Source organism: Netta rufina (genome assembly GCF_964035555.1).
Source record: "Netta rufina genome assembly, chromosome: 2".
NCBI classification, from domain to species: Eukaryota; Metazoa; Chordata; class Aves; order Anseriformes; family Anatidae; genus Netta; species Netta rufina.
In genome coordinates, this window is record NC_140124.1 from 3086364 (window position 1) to 3112463 (window position 26100).

Below are 26100 nucleotides of genomic sequence, written 5' to 3' on the forward strand. Positions count from 1 at the left end.
TCCATGGAAGACATAGTGAGGTCTTAAAAGCAATGGAAATGTTTTATGAGGACAATTTTATTTTCAGAAGTGAATGTTTTCTACAAATAATATTATTTAGTAATGACAATTGCACTGCCCTCGGTGTAAAAGAAGAAATATATCCGGTGTCTGTCTCTAATAGTGCACTTTTGTCCTCTTCATGAATCAATCTAGAAACTAATGATTCCTAATCTTCCTTTTATTCCCTTTACATCAAAAATGATCCATGTAACATCTAGGAAGTATTAGACAGCTTTCAGGGACAGAAGTATTGTACAAAACCTAAGAGAAGAACTGATTAGCTCAGGATCATGAAATACGTAAGCTTGGAAGAGATTTCTACAGTATATACTTCTCTGCCTGCTCAAAGGAGGGCAAATTTCATAGCCTGGGACCTTGTCCACTCCAATTCTGCATTTCTCCATGGATGGAGATCCCCCAACCACTCTGGGTGCTGCACCACTCATAAGGAAGGTTTTCATTCTTTCATTTTTCTTATATCCAGTCTGGCTTTTCCTTGTGACTCTTCTTTGTGTCTTGTCCTTTTCCTCTATCTATCAGAAGAGTCTGGCCATGTCTGTTACAGCTCTGTCTCCCTACCCTTTGGGTTCTGGTATGTGTTGGTAGAGCTTAGGAGGAATGTCAGATCGTGTAATGGAAAGTGGGTACTGGGGAATGTTCCTTCAAAAGTTTATCAGCTGTACCAAGACTAGTGGGAGCACTTTACATACAGCTGTACAGGGAGGCACTTCCTTGCTTGCTTTTCACCTGGGCTCATATGCAGGAGGCTGGGAGAAGTTTAGGTATAATGGATGGGGCTGCTGTGTGCAGAAGGATTTTAGTTATGCATAGAGAAATGCTGGCACCCCTGTTCAGGATGGAGCCAAGGTAATCAAGGAAGGTTTGTAGGCTACCTAGAAACAGAGCTTGGCTGTAAGGTCAGGCTTCTAGCTGGGATGTACGCGTGTGCCTGAACAGGAATGAGCCTAGAGAAATAGTCAAGAAAAGCTGTGGTGTGAAAAAGATGCAAGGAGCAAGCGATTCAATGATGATAAACATTTTACAATTACATGAATGATAAAAAAAGATTGAGGAAAGGATTGGCTGAACATTCAGTAAAGCAGGGGAGGTGTCAAAACATCTTTGAAACTTTTTATTTTTACCCAGTAAAAGGAGGCTGCAGCCAGATGTGTGACGTAGTGTCAGAACAAAAGGCTTTATGGAGCAGGCTCTGCTGTGGGCACACTGACATTTTTCTGAAAACCTGATTCTGACAGGGTGTATCGTGACCTTGGCAAGTCAGATTTAGAGCTCCACAATCACGGATTTGAGAAGAGGTCTGAGAAATATATGAAGTTCTTTGAGAGGGAAGGCGTTAATAACAATTGAGTGCTCAGTGACAGCATGGGTATATTTGTCCAGGTGCAGTTCTGTGAAGGATTTGGGGATTACTAGGAAGCACGAGTAGATTTGGGATCAGCAATGCCTGGCTCTTGTGAAACAGCAGAGTCCATCCCGGGATGGACTGGTTAGTGTTAAGTCAGAGGTTGGACTAGGTGATCTTGGAGGTCTCTTCCAACCTAGATGATTCTGTGATTCAGGGATGCCCAAAGGGACTGACAGGCTCTAGTATGGCCCAAGTCATCCTGCTGGTCTGCTTCCCCCAGGGCTTTGCCAAGCTTTGGCTATCGCGCATAAAATTCATGCAGACAGATGGATTTGGTCCAGCTGAGAGGAAGGAAAATCACCGGTGGGTTGGAACTGGGGCTGCCCAGGCCAAAGAGAAGATAAGTGGAGGTGGCAGCCACGTCTAGGCTTTCTGCCAGAACAGAAGGGCATGAAGTGTCTTTCTTATTCAGGGCATATAAGGTTAAGTTATGGGACAGATGTTTCATATTTTCTGCATAGAAATAGGTTTAATGTTAAGGGCAGGAAAAGACAGAAAAATATGGCATAGGAACCTTTGTAAGGTTTTTAGTTGTCGTTGAAGCCTTTAAGCCAGGCAAGCACGTGTCAATTTATTTTATTATATTTTTTTGTCTGTCCACAAATTATTTTGTTCCTCAAATTATGTAAAGATGCCTTGTGTAAAAAAAAAAAAAAAAAAAAAGTTAATCCAGTACCTCTTTTTTTTTTTTTTTTCTCAAATACTTAAATTTCCCTTTGTACTATGGTCATTTTCTGTGAAAGCTAAATATATTGAGAAGGAAAAAGGTGACACCTTTTGAGATTTTTGTTACAGCATTACTTTGGGGGAAAAAAAAAAAACAAAACTCCTGGATTGAGAAAGAGGTTTCTATTTTGTTTCTTTTTGTTACTGTTGTTTTATTTTTCTTTTTTGATGAAAACCTGCCTCTTTATGCAAAATATGTAGCACTGAAGAGGAATGTTGCAATCAGACTTAATGCCCTAGGCCTTGCCAGTTAGAGCAATTCAAAGAATTTCATTGATTGCTTGAAGGAAAAACAAGCACAGTTCATTTTGTTTTCTGCAAGCTGTGGTTAAATCACTTTGGAATCCTTTTGCTTTCAACCTAGAATTTAGATGAACAACTCTGGAGCTCAAAGATACAAACTTTTCAAGCACGAGCAAAGATTTTTCTCTATTTTAAAACCACATGAATAGAAATTGCTCCTTAAAGCACAGCTCCCTGATGTTTGGAGGGACAGAGGGGAAGAAGACATCCTTGTGGAAGAGCTGGCTGTTGGCTTCACAAAGGGTGAGAAGGGACAGGTATCATGCCTGATACTGGTGTTTTGTGTTTTCATTCAAATGCAGGTCACTTCAACCTATTCATCAGTCTATCAATAATTTATTTCTATAGTTTCAAATATTTGTTAGTTGATATAAAGCTCTTCCTTTAGTTTATATCTGCAATGCTGTAGCTTCTAGGTAGATAAATAACTCCTTGCTACTTCAGTTCATCTCGCTTTAGAGACCTTTGTTCAGGGTATCTCAGGAAGTCCACTCAAGTGAAGAGATCTGCAATGAGTTAGAGTTCAGGAAAGCAACTGCTAGTGCAAGAACATGGAGAGAGATCACTCATTTCTGTGGTGCCTGGGAATGCCACTCTGGAGTACTGGCAGGCACGGTAAGAGGAGCTGAAAGGAGATGAGTTAAGTGATGGGATAAATGCTCCATGGAAATATGCTTGGAGAAGAGAAAAGTGAGAAGGGGTCTTAACGTGTGTAACTATCTGAAGGAAGGGTGTTAAGAGGATGGGATCAGTCTCTTTTCAGTGATGCCTGGTGACAGGACAAGGTAATGGGCACAAAGTGAAACACAGGAGCCTCCAGCTGAATATGAGAAAGTATTTTGTTACTGTCAGGGTCACAGAGCACTGAACAGGCTGCCCAGGGAGCCTGTGGAGTCTCCTTCTCTGGGGGTATTAAAAACCCATCTGGCTGCCATCCTGTGCACAGCTCTAGGTGATCCTGCTGGGCAGGGGACTGGGCTAGATGATCTCCAGGGGTCCCTTCCCACCTCGACCATTCTGGAGCTTGGTGATGTGCAAAGGTGGGGAGCAATTCAAACAAGGGTCTTCTTTCCCATTAGGAAAATATGTGACAATTTGCTGGAACTCTAAACCCAGTTTTGGTGTTTTCTCCCATTGTTCTCCCAAAATAAAAGGATCACGCATTCATTGACCAAAGTCTGTTTAAAAGCCTTCCATAAAACAGACCACCACCACCAAAAAAGCAGCCTAAAGCCGGAATAAAGGAGCATTCCTTGTCCATCTCTCCGGTGAATGAAGGTGCACAGCTGGATGCCCTTCCAAAAAATGTGCCTGTGTTTCCACTCACATCAGGGGAGTGTCAGCACCCTTACAATGCTGGGTGGTTTCAGCTGATGCCTGCAGAATTGAACAGGAACAGAGCTGGGGGGTTGGAAGGGATTTTTGTGCCATTATTATCACAGGGTTGCGATGTGGAGCTGATGCAGGTGCATTCCTCTTACACTTAGCACCTCCAAATAATGAGTCTTGCATATTAATCACCTGCATATTAAAAGTTACATATTAAGTAATCAATTTACAAGTTGCATATTAATTGTATATTAACTAATTTATGTTCCTAATGGCAGGTGAGATGTCTGAAAGAAAGCAACTTTTGTGCATGCTGCCCATGGCTTTGGGTGCTGGTCCTGGTGTTTCTCATCCCTCAGCCCATGTGCAGGCAGTTCAGGACCAGAAGGTGATGAGGAGCAGCCACCATGCGTGGATCAATACCCAGTGGAGCCTGACCAACCTCGTGGCATTTCATGACGATGTGGGGACAGCAGTGGATGGTTAGCATGCACTTTGTCATCGTCTGCCATACCCTACCTATGGCCAAGTCAGAAAACTTATGAACTAGATGGGCAGACTTCAAATTGAATGGGAAACTGTCCAGAATCCCAGGTTCAAAGGGATTCAGTTTTTCACCTTCCATCTGGCTGGCAGACTGTTCACTTGATAACAAAGCCTTACAGTTTTCCTGTCCTTATCTCCTGAGGCTCAGCATTAGGTACCCACCTCAGGAGATAATTTCTCCCTTTTTTCCTTGCCTGTGCTTTCTGATCAAACCGTGTTCGTATTGATATCGTGAACTATATCAGGAACTTTTTAGCATGTTCTGGTTCAGGATTGCAAAGCTCTCTTGATGATACCACAAGCCAGGATGCGTCTACTTCTGCCTGGGCTTTCTCTATCAACTGGAGGAACTTAGGAAAACACCACCTAAGCTCTAGGTGCCTTCCCCCCTCAATCTTAAGCTTCACAGTCATTTTTTTGACCCACTGTGGGTAATTTCTGGCTGTATTTTGACTCATAAGGAGTGGGGAGCATGAGGCTGTAGCATGCCACCTTTCTGCAGTGTCTCTTTGGTCCCTTTTACTCTTATCAGCCCCTGCTTTCAAAATCCCTAATACCACTCCCACTTGCTCCCCTGCTGGTGTTTTTGTCCTCTGGAAAGTGAGTAAACACAACATGTTGTTGTGCCTTCAGCTCACCCATGTCCTCAGACATGCAGAATGTTATCTGTTTTGTTTCCTGCCAAAAATAAGCATATCTCACAGCCCATTCCTGATAGCCATGTGGAGGTGAAGTGGTTGTGGGGGACTCTGCTAGGCTCTGGCCTAATTCCCATATCATTAGCAGAATTGAGTTTTAAACTCCAAATTGTGAGCCTTGATTGCTAGTGAGAGTTAGCACAAGATGCGTGTTGAGGAAATAGTTAAAAAATGGCAGTTTTACAGGTAGAAAATAAGATCTTGGGCCTGTGAGATGCAAAGCGTGTGCAACTCAACACCGTTTCTGCCAACGCAGTGCACAACAAATTCGTTCTGCAAAAAGGGAGATATAGTGAGGGTTATTAACTCACTGCTTGTTTGCCGTTGTAACAACTCTTGCCTGGGAGGCTATAAATAAACCCACTATTGATCTGATGCCTTTTGAAAGAGGCATCGCTCCTGCGAGTGTTGATAAGCTGGCAACAGCCCGCTCCTGAGTCCCTGCTTCACATTTATCACTTGGCTCTGGGACGGGCTCTGGAGAAGCCATCCTGAGCCATGCTGTCACCACAGCCTGTCCCCCACACCACCGACCACGCGCCCCTCCGATGTGTCCCCCCTTGTTGCTGGACTGTCCCAGCGAGTCCCTAAAACGCTGCCCTTTCGCCTCTGTCCCGCGGGAAACCTAATCTCCCCGGTAAATGACACCCGGAGCTATTTTGGAGCTGGGCTGCAGAGGGAAAAGCGAAGCACGTCAGCGATTTGACGGGAGGAGGACAAGCGAGAGGAGGGGTGGGGAGGGGGTGGCACAGCCTAACCCCGAGCCGCAAAGGCACCGCCGGGGGACTTGGGGGGACCTCCTGCTGCACGTCCCTGTCCTCGCTGGGGTTTCTGTTTTATTTTGCTGAAGGGGAAAGGGGGGAACCAAAAGCAACATGGTCCCCCCACGTCCTCTGTTCCCCATTTCCCCCTTCCCCCTTCTGTCATCTCAGTAGGAAGCGGCTGTTACCCTGCCCAGAGCTTTTTACCTCCTCAGACCTTGACAAGACTCCAGGTAAGACCTAAACCTTCAGCTAAAGAGGAGTAGGCTCGGGGAAGCTGGTATTTCGGAGAGAGTGGAGGACGGTGGTCCTAGCTGAGGGAGGGTGAGCTTGTTCCTCTGTCAGTGTTTCTGGGCTGGAGTTATGTCTCGTCTCGCGAAACGTATTTGAAGATGGAGCTGAAGACGGAGGAAATCCATCCTTCTCCTGGTCTGAAGCAACTATGGATTTGCTTTGCTTAATTATTTCTGGCCTTGTTAGCAAAAGAGCAAAGATCGGCCTCCAAAGGAGAGAAGAAAAGAGAGGAAAGCCAGGTTTAAAGCTGGTGGTTGTACTTGCTGCATTTTCTCCTCAAACTGGCAAGAGCAGTGTGCATGAAGAGCCTGGAATAAATAAGGTTCCTGCGGAGAGGTGGCAGCAAGGAGTGTTTGTTTTGTTTTGTTTTTAAGAATTATTTCCAGGGCATAAAGCCTGCGCTGCTTTTCTCCTCAGCAAGAACTTTTTTTCCTCTGAGCTTCTCTCCGGTGTCAATACCAATTGAAAGCACAGCCCCCCACCCTCCTCACATTTCTACAAATGGCTCTGACGAGAGATGGGGAGAGATGGAGCTCGACAGCTGAGGCTATTTTCGGCCCTACAGCTCAATGGGGTGGAGTGGCTGTAATGACAATGACGTCCACTCGTTAAAATACAAGCGCTGGGGCTGCAGCCTCGTGGCTAATTGTCACGGAGGGAATTCTTTGTCCCTGCGGCAGTTGTGATCCTGAAACTCCCTCACATAGGAAATCACACGTGGTAAAACTCGAGGCAGTGCTTCCAGGTTAATAAAAGCCAGTTTCCTTCTCTGTTAATGCTGGTGGTGATGTATTTAAGGGTTGGGATTATTTGTTTCAGTGCTGGTAAGAGCCTGTGGTCTTTGTGGATATGCATGCAACAAGTGACAGAAAGTAAGAAAATGGTTTCAGATTGTACCAAAAGGGGTTTAGGTCGGACATTAGGAAGAATTTCTTCACAGAGGTGGTGGTCAGGGATGGGAACGGGCTGCCCAGGGACGTGGTGGAGTCCCCAGCCCTGGAGGTATTGCAGAGATGCATGGACGTGGCACTGAGGGACGTGATGTAGTGATGGGACCCAGGAGGTCAGGCTTGTGGTTGGACTTGCTGACCCTGAAAGACTTTTCCAACCTAGATGATTCTATGATTTAATGTGTAAGGGAGAGAAATGTACATGTACACATCCAGGGGGTGTGTGTGCATGGAGAGGAAATGTGTATTAGCTCAACTGTGGAATAGTGCTGCCAACTTCAGGCATGTAAAACTCCAGCCTTCAAAACTGTAAGACTAATGAAGTAATATAAATCCGTGTGAATCTGCTGTTTTTCTGAACCTTTCAAGCTCACACTGTCATTCCTTGCCATCTGAGCAGATGTTGGGGTGCACCTACAGCAGGGGTTCTGCCATAGCCATTTGCCTCCTGGGTATGTTTTAATCAAAATCCAGTTGGAGGAAATCTGTAATAAATTTGCTAGGGTTTGCATCACTCCTTTTCTGTCCCCAGGGTGGCAAACCCAGAATTTTTGTCTTTCCCCTCTACTCATGTCCTGTCTTTTCAGCCCCGTGAAGCAGCGATGAGCATCGCCACATGCCTAAGAACTCCCCTGCATTGTAGCTATTCTTTATGTGCTGTCAGAGCAGCCTGGGTGGCTTTAGGCTCAGAAAAATAAAAGGAAAACACGATGCCACACCATCTTGAGTATCAGAGGGGCTGAGCTGAGCAGTTTTGGTCCTTTGGAAGATTCTGGGGTTGTCTTTGTGGCTTCATGAAGGAGGGGATCCCAATGAAGCTGCATGCTGCAGCAAAACCCTAGTAGGAAGAAGTCTTTATGTGGACCTATGGACCTTTTTGGACCTATGGATATGTTAGAAGGAAAGCAAATGCTGGCTGTATGGTTAAAAGAGGGGCGAGCTTCATAAGCAATAGGTCTGCCTTCATCAAGCAGGAAAGATCAGTGTGCTTGAACCAATGTAAGTCATCTAATTGGCTTCAGCCCCCCGTGTTTTACATTAACCATGTGCTTATGTGACTGGAGGGTGATCCGACTGCCTCGCTCAGTAGAGTCACAAAGTGGTTTGGGTTGGAAGGGACCTAAAGGTCATCTAATTCCAACCCCTCTGCCATGGGCATGGACTCCTCCCACTAGACGAGGTTGTTCAAACCTCATGAATGATACTTGTTAGAGTTTTCTAATGGTTCTACTCTCTTGTTCGCTACCAGTCACTGGAAATATCCAGATTATTAAGGATTCATATCAGGAGACTGAGGTGGTGCAGGTCCCTTCCTAGATAGGTGGTGCATATTTAGCCTTTCCCTGAGGGCCAGGTTGGAAGATTGTTTTTGATTTGAGCTTAGCTGTCTCTGAGGGTTACTCACAATGTTGAATGCCACATGCTAGCCACTGACCAGCTATGAAACTGCCCTGAGCATCTCCTGTGGACTTTGTCTAACTATGGAGGTACCAGATAGCAGGGAAGGTAAATGAGCCTCCCTCTGACTTGAGATAGCTTATGGCAGCAGGCTTAGTTTAATGCATGGAGTCCTCTGTGTCCAAATCTCCTATAGAGCATGGACACCTATCCTCCAAAGCGCCATGGAAGGCTTTCATCTGCTCACCAAGTGACCTTTAAACATGCCAAAATTCGTTGTCTCTCACTGAAGAGGAATTTAGAGTAGCCCAGGCTAAGCTCTGTGTCCAGCTCCTCCGTGACAGATCCTGTTCCTGTGCTGATGAAACAGGCATCCGATCAATTCTGTCATCTCAGAGCAGCGCGTCTGTGCGAATCTCTACTTACACCTGCCTTAGAGGTGTGATGGGCACGTAGCACTGGGTGTGCTGGTGTGCATTTCATCCTCCAAGCAGGAAGGGTTTGGGACCCAGGAACAGGAGCTTTCCTGACTTAATTGCCTCTCATCTCAGGAGAGGAAGGAGTGCAAGGCTGTAGCAGTTGTCCTTGTAGAGAAAGCCCAGGAAACATGAACTCTAAAGCTGATTGAATAAATGAGCAAGCAGGCATGTGACGGGTCTTAATGTGTTTCTGAGAGAACCCTTGTGTTCCTGACTTGCATTTCAGTCGTCTCTTAGGTTTAGGGATCTGTTGTCAAGTGTTTAATACCCTTAAAGTTCCTTGTTCTTCAGGGGGGCTGCTCATGGCCACGTTTGTCTAGGAAATGTTTTGTGAGGCACATTGCTGAGTGCTTTTTGCAAAGGGTCACGGTGGACAGAATTTCCTTTTCAACCATTGACCTGAGAGGCCTCGGCAGAGAATAACCTGCCACCTCTGCACCCTCTCATGCCAAAGAGCATCACGACGGGGGCAGTACTCCACAGTGTGAGGCCTCTGCTTGCCCAGGGGCTGCTGAAGGCTTCTCAGATGCAGCCCAACATCGGCGAAACGAGGAGAAACCCATCCGCTACCCGGCCCCACTCAGCGAGTCACGGGAGGTCAAGTGAACGATGGTGCTGCCTATACATGGGGTGACATTTAATGACAAGGGCAGTGCCTGGCTCCTCGGGCTAAGACAAGTGGCAGGAGGGAATCATCTCATTGATGTAACCAGAGATGCCTGTGATGGCTTCCAGTGGGGGCTGGCTGCTGGGGTGCCCATCCTGGAGGCCTGCTCTCGGTGCTGCAGTCGGCAGGGTGGCCTGAGGTGGTTTCCTTGTTGAGAGGAGAGACCTTTCTCTCCCTGAAGGCCATTTATTTTCTCTTCAGAAGGAGAATCTTGAAAGTAAATGTGTCCTTGGTGGAAGACCACTGTCAGGGGCTTGCTTATCCTGGGGGAAGCAGGTGAAGGTAGAGTCTGGCAGCTGTGAGGAGAGCGTTAGAGACCTGGGCTGTGTGCATGCAGTGTATTATTTCCTATAATTTATTTACATTATATGACAATTCTTTCCCTAAAACACAAAATAGTGAAAATTTGAATGAATAAAGACGCGGTTAAATTACAAGTACCGCTACTTTGCCCTCAGTGCGCTCAGAAACACCCCGATGGGAATGTGATCTCTGCTGCAAATGATTAATCACAGTGGGATTATAAAGTGAAATATGACACTGGTAAATGTCTGAGATTAATTGGAAGGGGCGTTTGCATTGACAAGGTTTATTCATGCTTTGCTGTCAGTCCTGCTGCTTCCAAGAGAGCTACCCTGGCATTTGCAGAGTTACTATGATTTTTGATGTTTGCATGTGCCTATAAAGAATTTGAATTAGTGATTATTTATTTTTTTTTTACTAAATTGATTAACAAGTTGCACAATAGAGAAAAAATAAATCTTTTAGCAGTGTGTCCACAAGGCCATCCTCTCCCTCTTACTCATAATCTATTTATCAGTTCAATCTAAGATGATGCATTTAATCCTATTTAAACTAATAAAATGTAGTTTATCTTGTCCAACCTATCTAAGCCTTTTGTTATGTCTGGCTGTTGGTTAGATATTTATTGTAGCTTCATCCTTGCCACAAGTTAAGATTTCATGCCTGTTAACGGGATTTCGTGCTTTCAGCACCCTTAAGACAATGTTTTCATTCAGGCAGAGACTGAAGATACGAGCGATTTTCTCATGATTATTAAAGTAACCCAGTGGCAGAGCAAAGAATAAGCCCTGTTTTATTTTCCTACTGTGTTAGAAATGTATCTAAAATAATTCTGGTGAGCATGCTGTTGTCACTGATGCCTGGTGGTCTCCTGTCATCCTGGCCATCTATAATGGCATAAGAACCGTTCAGTGAGAGCATGTGATGAAAGCTGGTACACAGCAAGGTGATGAGATGAAATGAGATGCAGACACCAGGTTTGGGAAGGTTTGGGAGAAAGGGGGAAGGGAGGCTGCAACTTGAGGGAGCAGACCTTGGAGAGAAGTGTCTTGGAGTTGCTTTACCAGTCTAGTTCAAGAGCAATAGGCACCTGATGCTGCAGTTTCCTCATGTTTTAATTGCTCTTGGCTGTCAGAGCTGCCAGTGAATGGTGAGGCATCCATTTGGAACAGGGCTGTATCTGTGCAAGCAGGCTGTGAGTGGAAGGAAAGCACAGGAGGGTGGGTGATGTGAATGCACAAGAGCTTTAGGAAGCATTCCTGTTCTCACCTTGTAGTAGCCAGGCTTTGTGAGCACCCGCCGCACACCCACAGCTCTCCTCCAGCCGTGGAGATGTCCCCTGGTGACCAGGGGAGGCAGGCTGCTCGAGGGAAGCTACTGCTTGATGAAAGGTCTCTGGCTGGCTCATAGCCACACACCTCATGTCCGTAGCCATCTCCATGCTCCAGCACTGTTCCATATTATGCAGAAATGCTTCAAAGAAGTGAAGCAACTTCACTCTGTTGTTCTTTTTGATGCCAAGGATTTGAAGGTGGAAATGGAGTTGGTGTGATATATCTATCAAAAACCAGGGATTTAGAAAGGATGAGACACAGTAAAGCCTTGTGAAGGTAGATCCAAAAACTTTGATGCCACGATGCAGCCTGAAATTCTGCCTGATGGGCAGGAGAGATTAGGGAGGAATTGAGCTCCAAGTCCATACCTTGATTTATTCATTCTTACTGTCATTAATGTTCCTGCTAGATTCTCCAGAGGTGAACTTGGATCCCAGCACACACACACACACACCCCACTAAAACTGTCCAGCCTCAAACAAGCAGAAGACCCTGATCATCACTCAATCAACTTCAGTGGAAATTTCCACTGACTTCAGTGTACTTTGGCTCCAGCCCAACGCCTGTATCTACATCTTCCAAGCATTCATGCAGCTTCTCTGCTTGCAGCCTTGCATGTGTTTATGGAAAATATATTTTAAAGCTTACATGAGGACAGAGATGGAATTTAGAGGGAATAGGAAGTGCAAACTAGTTTACAGACTTCTGTACTCAGTTTGAGATCAAGGGAAAAACAGTTCTGTACATTAATTTCAACTACTAATGGTGACCACTGCACAGAAAGTCAGTTGTTCTGAGCACTAATGATTGCAGGTCAATTGTTCTTTGCATTCTTAGCATTTACTGAGTGATTTTTCCCCATTATTGTTTTTCAGCTTTAAACTTTGAGAACAATTTATTTAATTGCTAAAGATTTTTGGTGGAATAATGCAATATGCTCGATAACTGGAAGAAAAACAACAACAAAAAACACAAGCAAATCTGAATTACGTTAGCGAGTATCAATTTCCTCTAAAAGGAAAGGTGTCTGACTGCTTCTTAAGAGTTCAATATGTTGGAGAGAGAGACAGGAGAGATTGTAAGTCGTGTATTTTTTGTGTTATGTATAGCAGGAAAACTGCATTTGGTTTTGGCTTAGATCCATGGCCCAAATGAAGTCTGAAGGTTAGATCAGCTATACTGTCCTCAATGGTAATAACGATTAGAATGAAAAACATTTTGTGTTTTTGTGCCACTGCTTTCCCCATATTTAGTTTTAATGGTAATTTGTGCCTTTCAGTCTCCAGCAGAGAAAATGGAATGAAAAACGGTAATTTGCTGTTAATTTTCATGCATGATTTGTCATATACTCCAGCAAGTACCTTGTCATATACATGGAGCACATCATTATTCATCAGACCATCCCTGTCCTAATGCAGAGACAATTTGGGAGGGGAGCCAAGGCAAAGGGCAAGCAGACAGTTTCCCCAAGGTCATGCTGCAGGTCAACAGCCCACTCGACTCCCACCCCCTTGTGCCATTATCTATTTGCATATTAACGTTAACGCACTGCAACGGGAACTGGGGGAAGGAGGAAAAACTAATGCAACTTCTGCCCAAACAGTGCAAAAAATGAAAGCAGGTTTTTGGCCTGCTCTTAGTGCTTTCTGCGGGAGGTGGGAGGGAGGTTGTAAGGGCATGCATCTGTCATTGGGTGAGAGAGTGGGTGGATTTGTGGCCAGCAGGGAAGCCAACCTGCTGTAGGATTAAGAAGGATATTTCTGTCAGGGTGACTGCGTATTATTTCCTTTGAATTACTTACAATGCTGGTGCAGTTTGCTTTGTGTAGCCCTTCTGAAGGTGAAAAAGCAGAGATGTGAGAGCAGCCTTGCAGATCTCCCTTCAGTAGCTCCCATAGCTCAAGGGGGTGCAACTTGCTAATGCCCAAGTGTCTTGCATTATACAGCTGAGGACATCTATTAGCTTGGAGAGAAACAGTGCACATGGGTCTGGTGAATAGGACTTGCAGAGAGGCTTGGAGCTGGGGAGTTTGCTCTTTACAGAGCACTATTCCCAGGCCTCATCCTGCTCCCAGGAAGAGTCGGCTGGTGTACCCTGGGGTTTCTGGTGCCGGCAGGGTCAAGAGCAGGCCTTGAGCTGTGCTTTGCTTGTCTAAGTAAATGACAGCCAGTGTGCAAAAGGGCTTCTGCTCCTGGAGGATTAGAAGTAGTTTCACTTCACCTGTAGGGGAAGGACATCCAGGAGTCCATAGAAAGAGGAGCAAATGAAGAAGGTAAGTTAGTATGCCATGGGGAACTCAAGGGGACCCTAAATGCATTGCTCTCTGTAGAATCATAGAATCATAAAGGTTGGAAGAGACCTTCAAGATCATCTGGTCCAACCATCACCCTACCACCAAGCCATGTCCCTAAGCACCATGTCCAACCTTTCCTTGAACACCCCCAGGGACGGTGACTCCAGTGGAAAAGTGGGCCACTTCCTCCTTCAGTAGATTCACGTGACTGAGCTCAAATCCAAAAAGTATGTAAGATCTTCTCACCCATAGTGAGAACGATGAAAACGTGCCCCAACCAGATTGTTCTAGATGGCAAATGTCCTGAAACCATGAAAGTGCAACAGTTCTTTGCTTGTACCACCTAATCTGTTCACTCCTGACATTTTTATTTCTCACCCTTTAGGTAACCAGGATGGATTACAGCTCGTTCAGTGGAGTCCCCCGATTCTTGACCCGGCCTAAGGCATTTATGGTGTCTGTGGGAAAGGATGCCACCCTGAGCTGCCAGATCATTGGGAACCCCATCCCAGTTGTGAGCTGGGAAAAGGATAAACTTCCAGTCCAGTCTGGGGGAAGGTTTAAAACTACAGAAGATGGGGATCTCTATCGGCTAACAATCTATGATCTGAGCCTGGAAGACAGTGGCCAATACATCTGCCGGGCCAAGAACACCATTGGGGAAGCTTTTGCTGCTGTCAGTATCAAAGTTGGAGAGGAGACCACGGTAACAGAGTCAGCCCCGTATTTCATCCAGAAACCGTCCTCCATCAAAGTAACTTTGGGCGAGGATGCCATGTTCAAATGTAAAGTTCAGGGCAGCCCTCCCCTCTCGGTGAACTGGGAGAAAGACGGGAGACACCTGCGGAACCGGGCTGACGCAGGCCGCTTCCAGATCGAGTCCGCCGGGGAGTCAAATGCTCTCACCATCCAATGTGCCCGGCTGGGGGACAGTGGCACGTACACGTGCCGGGCAGAGAATCCCATCGGCTCCGCCAGCGCTTCAGCTGCGCTGGTGGTGGAAACGCAGGGCTCTTCGAACCCAGGCAGCAGCAGCCATTTCGACACCAGCTGCGGCAAGACGGCTTCCTTGTTGTCTCACTTGCAAAAGAGGCGGGAGGAGATCAGGAAGACGGATGTAGCCCATGGGTCTTTTGATTCCACGGCTGCCCAGTCTTACTCCGTGACAGAAGGGCTGTCCAGCATTGGTTATAGCCTCTCCCGGGACTACGAGCGGGCAGCTGGCCTCACCACCAAAGGGGCCCGCAATGCAACCTTCGGGGCGCTGACGCGCACGTGCAGCGTGACGGAGGGCAAGCACGCTAAGCTGAGCTGCTATGTGACCGGTGAGCCCAAGCCTGAGATTGTGTGGAAGAAGGACAACGAGGTCATTTCGGAAGGGCGGCGGCACGTCATCTACGAGGACGATCAGGAGAACTTCGTGCTGAAGATCCTCTTCTGCAAGCAGGTAGACAACGGGCTGTACACCTGCACAGCCTCTAACCTGGCGGGCCAGACCTACAGCTCCGTGTTGGTCACTGTCAAAGGTGGGTGCTGACGTCTTGCTGGGGTGGGCAGCCCACAAGAAGAAAGGCAAAGCACTTCCACACCGAGTGGGAATTTGGGAAGAACTTCAGGAAAGGGGTGTGGGTGAGGCATGAAGAAAAACCCTCCAGCTGTAAAGGGGGTTAGTGCTGGAACAGATGACCTGGGGAAGGGGAGAGAGTCCCATCACAGGAGGTTTTTAGGAAGCACAATAAACAAGCATCATTTGGGGATGAATGATGTTGAACTGGCAGGTTGTGGGGTGGCTGGAACGAACTAGATCTTTAAAGATCTCCTCTGTCCTCATTTATAGTAATCTAAGAGATCCCTTACCATCCTCTGGTTCAGCTAACCCCCCCACCCCCATGTTTCCCTCCAAGGTTTGATCGTATCTGGGTTTAAATTCACCACAGGGTTTAATCAAACTGGTCCTCTTAATCTCACTCATGCCATTTAAAAGGTGGTAGAGGAAACTCCTCCCTGCAAACTGAGTGTGCCAGGCTGCACTGGATCCCTTGGGGGGCCTACCCCAGCTCTAATGCCATCTCCTCTCAGTTTTCCTGCCCAGATTGACCCACAAGCAGCATTTTTCTTGTCTGGCCTCTTCAGTCTTTTCCCAGCTTGTGTTGCTGGATAGCCTGTAGTCCTCGTATGCTCCCAGATCTCTACCAGCTCCAGCATGCTTCTGTTTGCTGTACTTAGTGGTGATGAACTTGCCGTCAGAAGGTCCCTCAGCTCTGGTGGAGGTCAGGACAAGCTCTTCAGAACACAAACAAAATTGTGACACATTTTCACAGAGGAAGTTCTAAATCTTCAAGTTGCTCTCCCATTTGGCAAGGCTTCAGCAGGCAGTCTGCAACCCCAATAAATTAACTCTCAGATGTAAAACAAAAACAAAACGACAACAGCAAAACAAAACAACAACAACAAAACTTTGCCACTTTGTGTGACAAAATAGACTTTTTTGACTGGAAGCAAAATGTGTTAGAAATCTAAATCAGTAGGAAGGGTCTGTGTTTGAAATTTGTCTTTAAGACTCTCAGCTTTTATTCAGTTTTATTGGTTTCCCTGTTCCAGACTTCTCCTTTCGTGCTCACCATCTTTCCCGTCAGTGACTCAGTCCCTGTGTCTGTCAGTGACACCCGATCCACCGAGCTTGCTGGCACTTGTCCTGCTCATTGCCATCCCTCGGAGGTGCTGAGTGGTGTCGAGAAGGGCATTTGGCCCCTTCCATAACTCTGTGATTCCCTTATGAGACAGGACTCAAGGGAGAAGACCGAGCCTCTTCACTCTGAGCGTGGATCAGGCTCCGTTCCTTGCCTAGCTTTTGTCTTGCAGAGAACTGCCCTGTGCCTATGTGGTTATTCCCAACGGGGGCACCTGCTCCAACAGAGACAGGGAAAGCATGTGAAGCAGCAGGTCTGGGAGCAGGCACCATGGGAAAGGGTTATTTATCAATGTCCATTGTCAAAAGACGCCTGTGAGTCAGAGGGCTCAAGTGGAAATGTTTGCGGTATGTTTCTTTGTTACACTACACCACGGTGGGTTTGCTGGCCAGGCCAAGGCTGCCATGGAAAATCCACATGGGCTGGTTATAATTAGGCCCTACATAATGACTCTCCTTTTTGTTACCAGAAGTCCTCAGCCATCCAAAGACAGCAGAATGATGGAGCAATGAAGGGAACTTTTAATTCTGTCCATTATGCCATTGGTGGTGTCCTTAGCTCATCTGCAATCATGTTTTGGGGGGTAGGTCATATTGCCGCATTATCTTCTCTTAGGCACTTCTGCAGGACTGAGTAAAACTCTCCATGCAGCCACCTTCTGCCAGCACAAAGCTGCTGCAGTGGCTTTGCACAGGTGGCAGCATGTTTGTAGAGCCTGACACTGCTTCCCCAGAGCGTATCCATAGCCACAGATACACGGGTAGGCAAGCTTCAAGGGTTTAAGTACTCTCTGGCATTCTGGTTCACATATAGCACATAATTTCAACCTGAGTGAGAATATTTGTGGGTGTTTTAAGTGTAATAATAAGAAAAACTACCTGCATCCTGCCTCTAAGGTAGTTAGTAGCAGCCTTGCAGAGTATAGGACTGGGCACAGGTCAGGCATCTTCTAGCTTGCCTCCTGTATTTTGTCAGTCTAAATGTTAGACCTAGGGACCGAACACTTGGCCAAACCCATATCTTAAAGATCATGGAGCTGAAAGAGAATTTTTTGTTCTTAAATGGGATGTAGTCAATTAGGTGTAAATGTCAAATGCAAGGCTACAAGGCAGAGAGTCACCATCACAGTTAAGGAAAACCAAGAGTTGATAACTCTTGTTCAGAAATGTGCTGGATTCTAGTGTCTAGAGCAGGGATAAAATCACAAACCACATACTGAAACATGAGCTGTAAAAGTTAAGAAACTCTTCCCAAGAGCAAACCTCTTTGACAAACCAAAGAGCACAGTCGATGGGAAGAATGTGAATTAATGACTTGAATTTCCCGAAGGCTTTGAAGATGTCCCTAAGCCGTGCGTAAAGTGAGCAAGAATAGCGTACAGGTCTCTATCCTTGGGCCTGGGCCAAGCAATGTTCATCTGAGGAAAGGAATTTGGGACTGGGTCACTGAATACAGAGGGACTAGTTGAGTAATCAGATACTGTATGGAAAGGTTAAAGGCTGCGGCTCAGATAGGATCAGGACTGGAAAAACAGACCGGTGCTGAGGCTACTCCTTTCTTCTTCTGATCTGAAGTGATTTCGGATGGCCATTGTCATGGTAGCTGTATTTGAGATCTGAAAAAGAGCTAAAACATGAGGAATGTGGAGGTACAGAGGCAGTTTCAAAAGCACAGTTACTAAGGAAAAGAGCAAGGAAACAAGATGGTGGAAGCTTATCCACACACCTTCAGATAGCTACTCTTGGAAGTATTTTCCATATTCTTACTCTCATTGGCTTTTTTTTTTTTGTAACAAATGGAAAAATTGCCTCTAGAATAATAAATGGAGAACCTTTAAGAAGCCAGGAGTAGGCAAGAGGAAATGCAGGCAGGTGAAAATCACAGAATATCCTGAGTTGGGTGGGACCCACAAAGATCATCAATTCCAACTCCCAGGTCTGCACAGACCCACCCCAAAATCAGCAATCAGAGCACATGTCTGAAAAGACCTACAGGTGAAAAGAGAAAGGTCAGGCAGGCAGATATGCCTTGGGAAGGTTAGGAAGACACTAGCTTCTCCGCAGGCTGCACCTATTCTTAGCAAAATATGTGTGAGCAGGACCTGCTTTTAACATCTAACATCATCTCATTGCTAGTTTGGTTGGTATGGACCAAACAAAAGCCTATGACACTCTGGAGAAATATGTTTTCAAGACAAGCAGCCAAATTTATAGCTGGTTTAAGCTCTTGCAGCTTTTCCACTGACTCCATGAACTGCTCGTGCTCCATGCTCCCTTGGGGTTTTGTTGTGCTGTTTCCATCTCACATTCTTCCCAGTAGGCAGGATTTTGTAGGTCTTTCATTTTTCCTTCTTTAGAAATGTTTTTATGTGCCTTGGTGAGTATTTCTGCTTTGTCTGGAGACAGATTAATAGAAAAATGTAGCCAAAAAATTGTGGAGGATTCATCATTAAAAAAATAAATTCATTTTGACAGTAGAAATGGATTTAAATGACCTCTCAGGGCACTCAGTGAATGAAAATGAGTCATGTTGGGAATCCAGGTGCTACAAGAACAAAGTAGAAGAGATGCTTAAATTAGCACCACTGAGCTTGGATGGAAGTAAATGTGTCTAGAGAATGAATGGTTGATACGGAGTGATCAGAAAATCTTTGTTTTCATACTTCAAACTTCATTCTCCCAGAAAGGCAGATCAGAGATTGCTGTTTTTACTTGATGTTAAAAAACTTCTAACCAGCTCTGGTATTATAGGAGCTAGAGATGGGAACTGGTGGTACTTCTTATGCGAAAACTGTCACAGGTAACCTCAGATGAACACACCTCATCTTCCAAGGGCATTTTGAGTATTTTGGATAAGGAAAGAAGTTGGTAGCCCAATGGTTTTATCCTCCATATTAGTCATACTTAACAAGAGCTTACATTGAGAATTACCTTGTGAAAGAGTAATGTGTGACAAACAGGCATGTAGAATTGAGCAGTCAATATTTATGGAGTCCGAGAGATCAAGAATAATGTAGTTATCTGTAGCAACATTTCCCCAAATGCTTGTGGTAGCTGCAACACAGAACTGAGAGCTGTGCTGGGTGCTGTGCAGAGAAGTAAGAGAGGGTCCCTGGGCTGGGGGATTTGCACTGTAAATGTCACTATCTGACTGATATGTGCAATATCTGCAGCCCAGTGTGGGGTGAAAGAGGTCGATGTAGAGGTCTCTGGGCAACTCACCGTTCTGACCAGTGGGGTCCTTCTGTGGTCCTGTTACCACAATTAACACCTTCTGCCTGACAGCTGACCAGGCACAGGTTAGACTGTGTAAAGGGCATGAAGGTGTGTTCAGGAAGAGGAGACTGGTGGGTTTCAGAGCATCTCCCTCAACTCTCCAAAAGAGCAGTGGGCTGGGAGAATTGCAGCTTTTAGTTCAGTTTGTCAGCTGCTGTCCCTCTGAAGCCCCATTCAGAGCAAAATAATATGTGTGTGCACATCAGTAGAATGAAAGCAAAGCTGTTTTCAGAGGAGATCTGTGACCCCAGGCTGGCACAGATAGCCTTGTACCTACTGTCCCTGTCTGGAAAAGCAGTGCTTTTACTGCAACACATAAGAAAGAATCTAATGATTTGCCTATGTTTATACAGTTAAGAGCCTTTTCTTGGGGTAGCTTTTTTTACCTTAGATACTGCTTGGTGGCTGTAAAGGGAGAGGTTAATGACATGGCCAGCTGCTCCAAATGTGGAAACAGGCTCGTGTGCTTCTCAGGTGCATCTTGGATTTCCTTCTGGCCCTTGGACATGCCCCTGTGCTCTCATGGCCAGCTCCAGAGTCCCTCCAGTCTCACACAGCAATATCTCCTCAAGGCTGGCATCCTTCTGATAAAGGCTTGTTCTCATCTTCCTGCTTGGTCCCATAGTATGAGAACTGCATCCACACCGTTCCCCCTAACCACGTGGGGAGCTTCCAGATGTGAAATACAAGAGTGCAGGGCAGGAGGCTGAATTCTCCATGGGATAGAGGAAGAGGAAGATAATTAATACATGGACTGGGGGCAGAGCAGGTCTGTGTTACTGCAGGAAGACTGCAAGACTTTGACTTGCCTTGAAACGAAACACATTAGGCAAAAAGACACGTCCCTGTTCCTAAGGTATTGCATGGGTTCCCGGTAAGGTTTCAGTCCTGGGGTAATCACACAGGTTCAGTATCACACAGGTAATACAGCATCGCTCCCTCCAGGTGTCCTGCCCAAGCCCTGAGGGTCTGGTATCTCTGTCCAGGCTGTGCTCAGCTGGGAAGGATTGGAGGTGTCCGTGACAGCTGCAGCTCTGGCTGTGCCAGGGGTGGAATAAGAGCCCTGCAAAACTGAACATGGATTTCCAGGGCTCGAGTTCAATAAAGAACAAACCACACCAAAGAGAGTGGGGGGACAGGATGGGATAGACAATGGCTCAGGTATCCACTTAATTACCAAAGCAAGTTTTAAGCCATGCTCTGAGATGTGCCACTGTGGGCATGGGCTCATAAATATAAGAGGAATCCACTCCTGCCTGACACTTAGGCTAACACCTGCCATTACGAGCTGCTAGCCACCAGCTGAAATTATCAGCCTGGGAGTGTGATCAAGAAGAGGGGAATGGCACCATGAGAACAGCCTGGATGCTGATGCAGGAGCTATTAGAAGGTGGAGGTACACATCACGACATAATTTCTCATGAAGCACGAGTGGTGACACATCGTCATGAGCTAATCCAAGCGTCTGACGTGGTGGTGGCACTGCTGACCAGTGGCTGCCCTGTTCAGTTCAGTTCCCCTTTCTCTAGTTTGTTGCTGGGGTATCAGGATGATTTCACAGCTCAGCTGTCACGGGAATTAAATGGCATCTGCATTGTTCTGTTCATAAAATGTTTTTCTCACTGCCATGCAGCTGTTCTGCCCTTTGATCTACACTCTGGTGTCTCCCTAAGCCAGAGTGTTGCAGCCCAGTTGTTGAAGGAAAGCAGAGGCAGAGGAGACTCGGGCTTTTTCTCTCATTCTTTCATTGCCATTGACCAAAGCAGATGCAGAGGCTTTGGTGCTTGCAGGGAGAACAGGGAGCACCTCCATCACCTACTTCAGTGCTTTCCCCCACATCTGCCTGTGTCCGCACAGACACCTCTCATCTTTCTGTGCCATTTCAGACCCCTCCATTGAGCTCATTTCTGACACAAGACCCCTAACACATCGGTTTTTGCACCAGCTGATTAGCTCAGCTGCTCACCTTGACCTAGAATTGCTGCCCTGTGTCCTACCCACCTGTAGCACGTAGCGAGTACGGTGCAGAGACGTTCGTGTTAGAGGACGAGCAGGCCATGAGAGCAGAATTTACCGACCTGATGCTGCACCAGTTCAGGATTAGAGCTGACTCGTGGGCTGTGTTGTGGGGCAGGTAAACAGTTCAGACACTGGTTCATTTATAGGTAAGTCCTCAAAAATACTTCTGATAAGATCTAGTATATATATATTTATATAAGAGCAGATCACCTACTGCAGTAGGGCTTGATTCTGGGGTTGGATGGGAGCCCAGTACAAATCGATATCATTAGTGAGGAGTGTTAGGGATAGGTCTTTCCTACTAAGTTATTTATTTGCATGCCTCTTACCCCAGACCATCCCAAATTCTTATTTCTCCTCTCTTTTTAATTCCCTGAAGAACCCTCGATACCCTTCAAGGAAAAACTGAAGGATCTTGAAGTCCGGGAGAAGGAATCCGCCACCTTCCAATGCGAGGTACCTGTTCCTAGTACGGAGACGGCTTGGTTCAAGGAGGAAACCAAACTCCGGCAGAGCAAGAAATACAACATCGAGGAAGAGGGCACGTACCGCCGGCTCACCGTCCAGAACGTCACTGCAGACGATGATGCTGTCTATATCTGTGAGATGAAAGAAGGGAGCAGGACCATTGCAGAGCTGTCTGTCCAAGGTAAGGAAGAATCTTACTATTTCAGATGGGCCAAGCCTCTCCTACTGAGTGCCAGATGCACACGTGAGCCTCCAGATGTGAGCTTATGAACCACGTTCATCCCCTGCGTGTGCGTAGGGAAGAACAGCAGACTCCCTTACAGTGAGAGAAGAGCCACGTGTGATGGGTCAGTGGGTCCCTGGGTCCCCTGCCAGGGCGTATCTGGGACACGGGGTCACAGAGCAGGGAGAGATTGTGTTTCTGCTCAAGACATGTCACCTGGTGGGGCCCTGTGCTTGAAGGGGCTTCCTAGAAGGCAAAGCCCTTGAGCTGCAGCCCGGCATTGTAGACTTCCCTTAACATGATCCAAAGCAAAGGATGTGTCCCCTGGTGCTGTCTCACACGGATCTTGTTGGGTGTCTGGCAGACACGATGGTAAATCTGGTCTGAGAGTGGTGCTGACCACGCTGGGAAGTTGGCTTAGCAACTGTCCTATGGTCTGATGTGTGGTGCAGGCTGTGGTCATCACCGGTTTCATTTCCAACTGGGAACCAGGTTCATGTCTCAGAGCTCTGACATCGGGAGCTGCTTTCTGGAGTATGAAAGGCCGATGAGTAAGGGGTAAAATGTAGGTGTAGATCCATGTCCAAGTCCTCTGAGACTGGTGACTTGGGACTGAAATTAATGTAGGCATAGAGTTGGGTGCACTGTTGGTGTCTCACAACCAGTGGACGTGCTCATCAGAGACACAGGCCTGTCTGCAGAAGGGGCCATCAGTTCCAAACTCACCGATTTGCTCACTTACCTGTGCAACTCCAGGACCTGCAGTTTTGATTTAGATACTGCTTACGCTGCCATCATTGACGTGTTTTCCGTAGTGTGAGTTGCAGACCTGTAATAGCTACAGAATCACACTTTTCCTGTCTTGTTTGAAGCCTGAGTTTACTTCCACTGAAAATAGAAGTTCTCCACCACACAAATTGGTGCAAGATAGTTGGGTGCTGTGCATCCTTGGGCATATTCCTTTTTGTGTCATTAGCAAAGGCTTAACAGTTTGTATGGGTGAAGGCAGAAGGGGTAATATAGCCCACAGACACCTGAGAGTTCAGATAACCCTAACAGAACAAAAAGGATGTCTAAGCCATTCAAACACTGTAAATGTGTTTGTCCCTGGTAGCACATCTGGTATTTGTGTTGTGCTGTGGTCCTACAACAAGCTCCATTAGAAGAGAGTGACTGGGCCAGGTGGAGCTCTCAGGAGGGAAAGGAGGCAGAGGCTTACCAGGGGATCCCATTGCCTGCCTCGGGGGAGAATATTCGAGAGCAGGGTGGGGTTGGGAGAGTGTGAGAGCTTGGCAGGATGCACAGCTCTACGGCACTGCAGGGAGAGGGACACCGCCAAGGGCAGACACACAGTCGAGCTTCAGAGAGGATGAGCAGAAAACAGATACTGAATCCTCCTGATGCAACACGTCTGGTTTGTTCCATGAAACAGCTCAGCATTGCTTCTCATGAAGTATCTCTAGGTGCTTTGCATGACTGAGGGCACTTCTGCCTGGCAGGGACTGTTCCAGGGCTAGAGACAGTCATTATCCATCAATAGGGCTGGTCTTCAGACCTTATTTTACACATTCCCCTGTGAACAGTCACATCCTGTAACTCTGACATTATTCTTGTAAATCATAATCACAGTAGCTTGGAAAGGCCACAAGTAAGTGACTTAATTCCATGTGAATTTCAGGGCTCACTCTAAAAAGAAATCTGAGGCTGTCAATGTATTTTCTGCTAAGTTAGGTGGCTGCTGTGTCTGGCCTCTTGGTTATGTAACTTACTGCTCATTTAATGGAAGCAAAATCCCAGAGACAGCCGAGGACCTGTCTGGTTAAAGACTGACCTACTTCAGCAGAGTGTTTGTGCAAATTCCCAGAATATGCAGGCAATACAAGCCATATCACAGACAAATCTGTTCTTGGCAAAGCCACGTACGTTGTGTTTACCCAACAACAGATACTGCATATGAGACTAGAAACATGAGAGACTGTAGTCAAATAAAATTGCTTTTCTCTCTTTGAAGGGCAAAATGAGTCCTTGGGATTATCTCTTCTGTATAACACAGAGCCTAGGGTTTCATTTAGGAATGCCTGTGTAGTGTCTGTAATGTTTCGATTAGGTGAGAGCTATTGGCTAGAACAGCTGTAGTCTGGGTGGTCTCGTGTTACCAGACACTTTCATATCTGCTGTTTGCTAATCATAATTACTTTCTTATTTAAAGGGAACATCATTAAAAAACTTCCACGAAAGACTGCGGTTTCCATAAACGATACAGCCATCTTCTGTGTGGAGCTGGAGAACGAATGCCAGAACATCCGCTGGCTGAAAAACAAAGAGGAGGTGAAAGCCAGTGATCGGATCTCCATCACGCGCTCTGGCAAGCAATACACCATGATCATCCGAGAGTGTACAATGGAAGATGCTGGCGAAATTGCCTTCCTGGCTGATGAAAGCAGGACTTCTACCCAGTTCACAGTGACCAGTAAGTTCCCCTTTTATTTGGCCTTGGTGTTGTGTCTTCCCCAGAAAGCAGGTACTCCCATGTTAGCACTATTTTTTCCAGGTATTGTCGTGGTAAGTCATGCATTGTCCAAAGACAGGGGGAAGTTCATTGCCTGCCAGAAAAGGCTAATGACAACCTGATGTTATGGAGAGGTCAAAACAGAGAGAAAAAACACATTTTGGGAATGAGCATGGCACAAATGTGTCTCCCCCATACCATTCTCATTCCCTACTGGAATGAATATAAAATGACAACTGGGATGAATATAAACTGGAATGAATACACAACGTAGTGGTAAGGGATGTGTAATTTCTGCACACTGGGAGGTGCTTAGAAAACAATTTGTAAGCTACATGCGTTATTGTCATCTTGCTTCATTATGCACAGAGTGCTGTGGGTACTCTGTCTGCAAGCTGACCTTCATTTTCCAAAATCATTAGTTTATCTGAGGGCTATTTACCAGTTCTTGTGTCCACTTATTTTTCTCTCTCTCTTCAGTGAGTATTTGGAGGGAAGTGTCAGCCAGCATTCAGTTCATTCCCTAAGTCCTGAATCTCCAGAGACAGGAGAGTAGCTTGTGGGTATGCTGGCTCTTACAGGGAAGTAGATAGGTGTCCCAAATATTTTTGGCAGTGTGTGAAGTTCATTTCCATTCTAGGAAGCAAAAACATCTGTGAAAGAACATCTACACACTCACACACTAAACATTTCAGGGGCAGGCAAGCGTTCAACAAACTCGAAGCATATTACTTTGATTTTAGCTTCCTAAGCTGTTTGCATTGAAGTAAAATAAAAATAAAATAAAATTAAATTAAATATAAATAAAAATAAAAGAAAAAACAAACACCTGTAAGAAAAAGTAAAAATGTTTCCTCCTAAAAATATAATTTCCTTCCTTTTGTGGGGCAACAGATATAATATGCTGGCTGGAGAATTCCTTCAGATGGCAAATCTGATCTGAGCAAGGGTCCCAAGCAGAGCAGTAGCAGCAGGTGCAGTGTAGCTGATGACAGACCTGAAATGAAATTTTGATGAAACTGCCTGATTTTATTAGGCAGGTGTTTGTATCTTGGCACTGTGTCTCCCAGACGTGTGGGTTTTGCCTCCACTGCCGTTCTAGTCTGCATGTGAACACCAACTCAGGGAAAATAATACTTCTTTTCTCCCACCAGCACCTCCAAATTGCAATTACTGAGTAGTAAAAACAAATCTTTAAATAACAGTTTAAAACTGTTGTATTATCTAAAGTGCTTGGGGCATTCTGACGCTATTAAGCTACACGTTTTAATGAGAAAAAAAAGGCATAAGCATCTTAGCATTGTGGCATTTTCTAAGGTATTTGGGAAGTTGTAACTGAGCTGTAACCAATCCAACCAAGCGTGGAT

At 46.0% G+C, this 26100-nt stretch overlaps 1 protein-coding gene across 20 annotated transcripts in view; it reads left to right on the plus strand.

Annotated features, from left to right (window-relative positions):
- Window positions 1-5844: 5844 nt before the first annotated feature.
- Window positions 5845-26100, plus strand: part of OBSCN (obscurin, cytoskeletal calmodulin and titin-interacting RhoGEF) — a 185493-nt gene continuing 165237 nt past the window's right edge. For all 20 annotated transcript variants that reach the window (XM_084282486.1, XM_084282500.1, XM_084282501.1 and 17 more), the window contains exons 1-4: window positions 5845-6064; window positions 13935-15075; window positions 21913-22182; window positions 24434-24694. In XM_084282486.1, the coding sequence (XP_084138612.1) occupies window positions 13944-15075; window positions 21913-22182; window positions 24434-24694 (1663 nt within the window). In that variant the 5' untranslated portion in view covers window positions 5845-6064; window positions 13935-13943. The remainder of the gene's footprint in view (window positions 6065-13934; window positions 15076-21912; window positions 22183-24433; window positions 24695-26100) is intronic.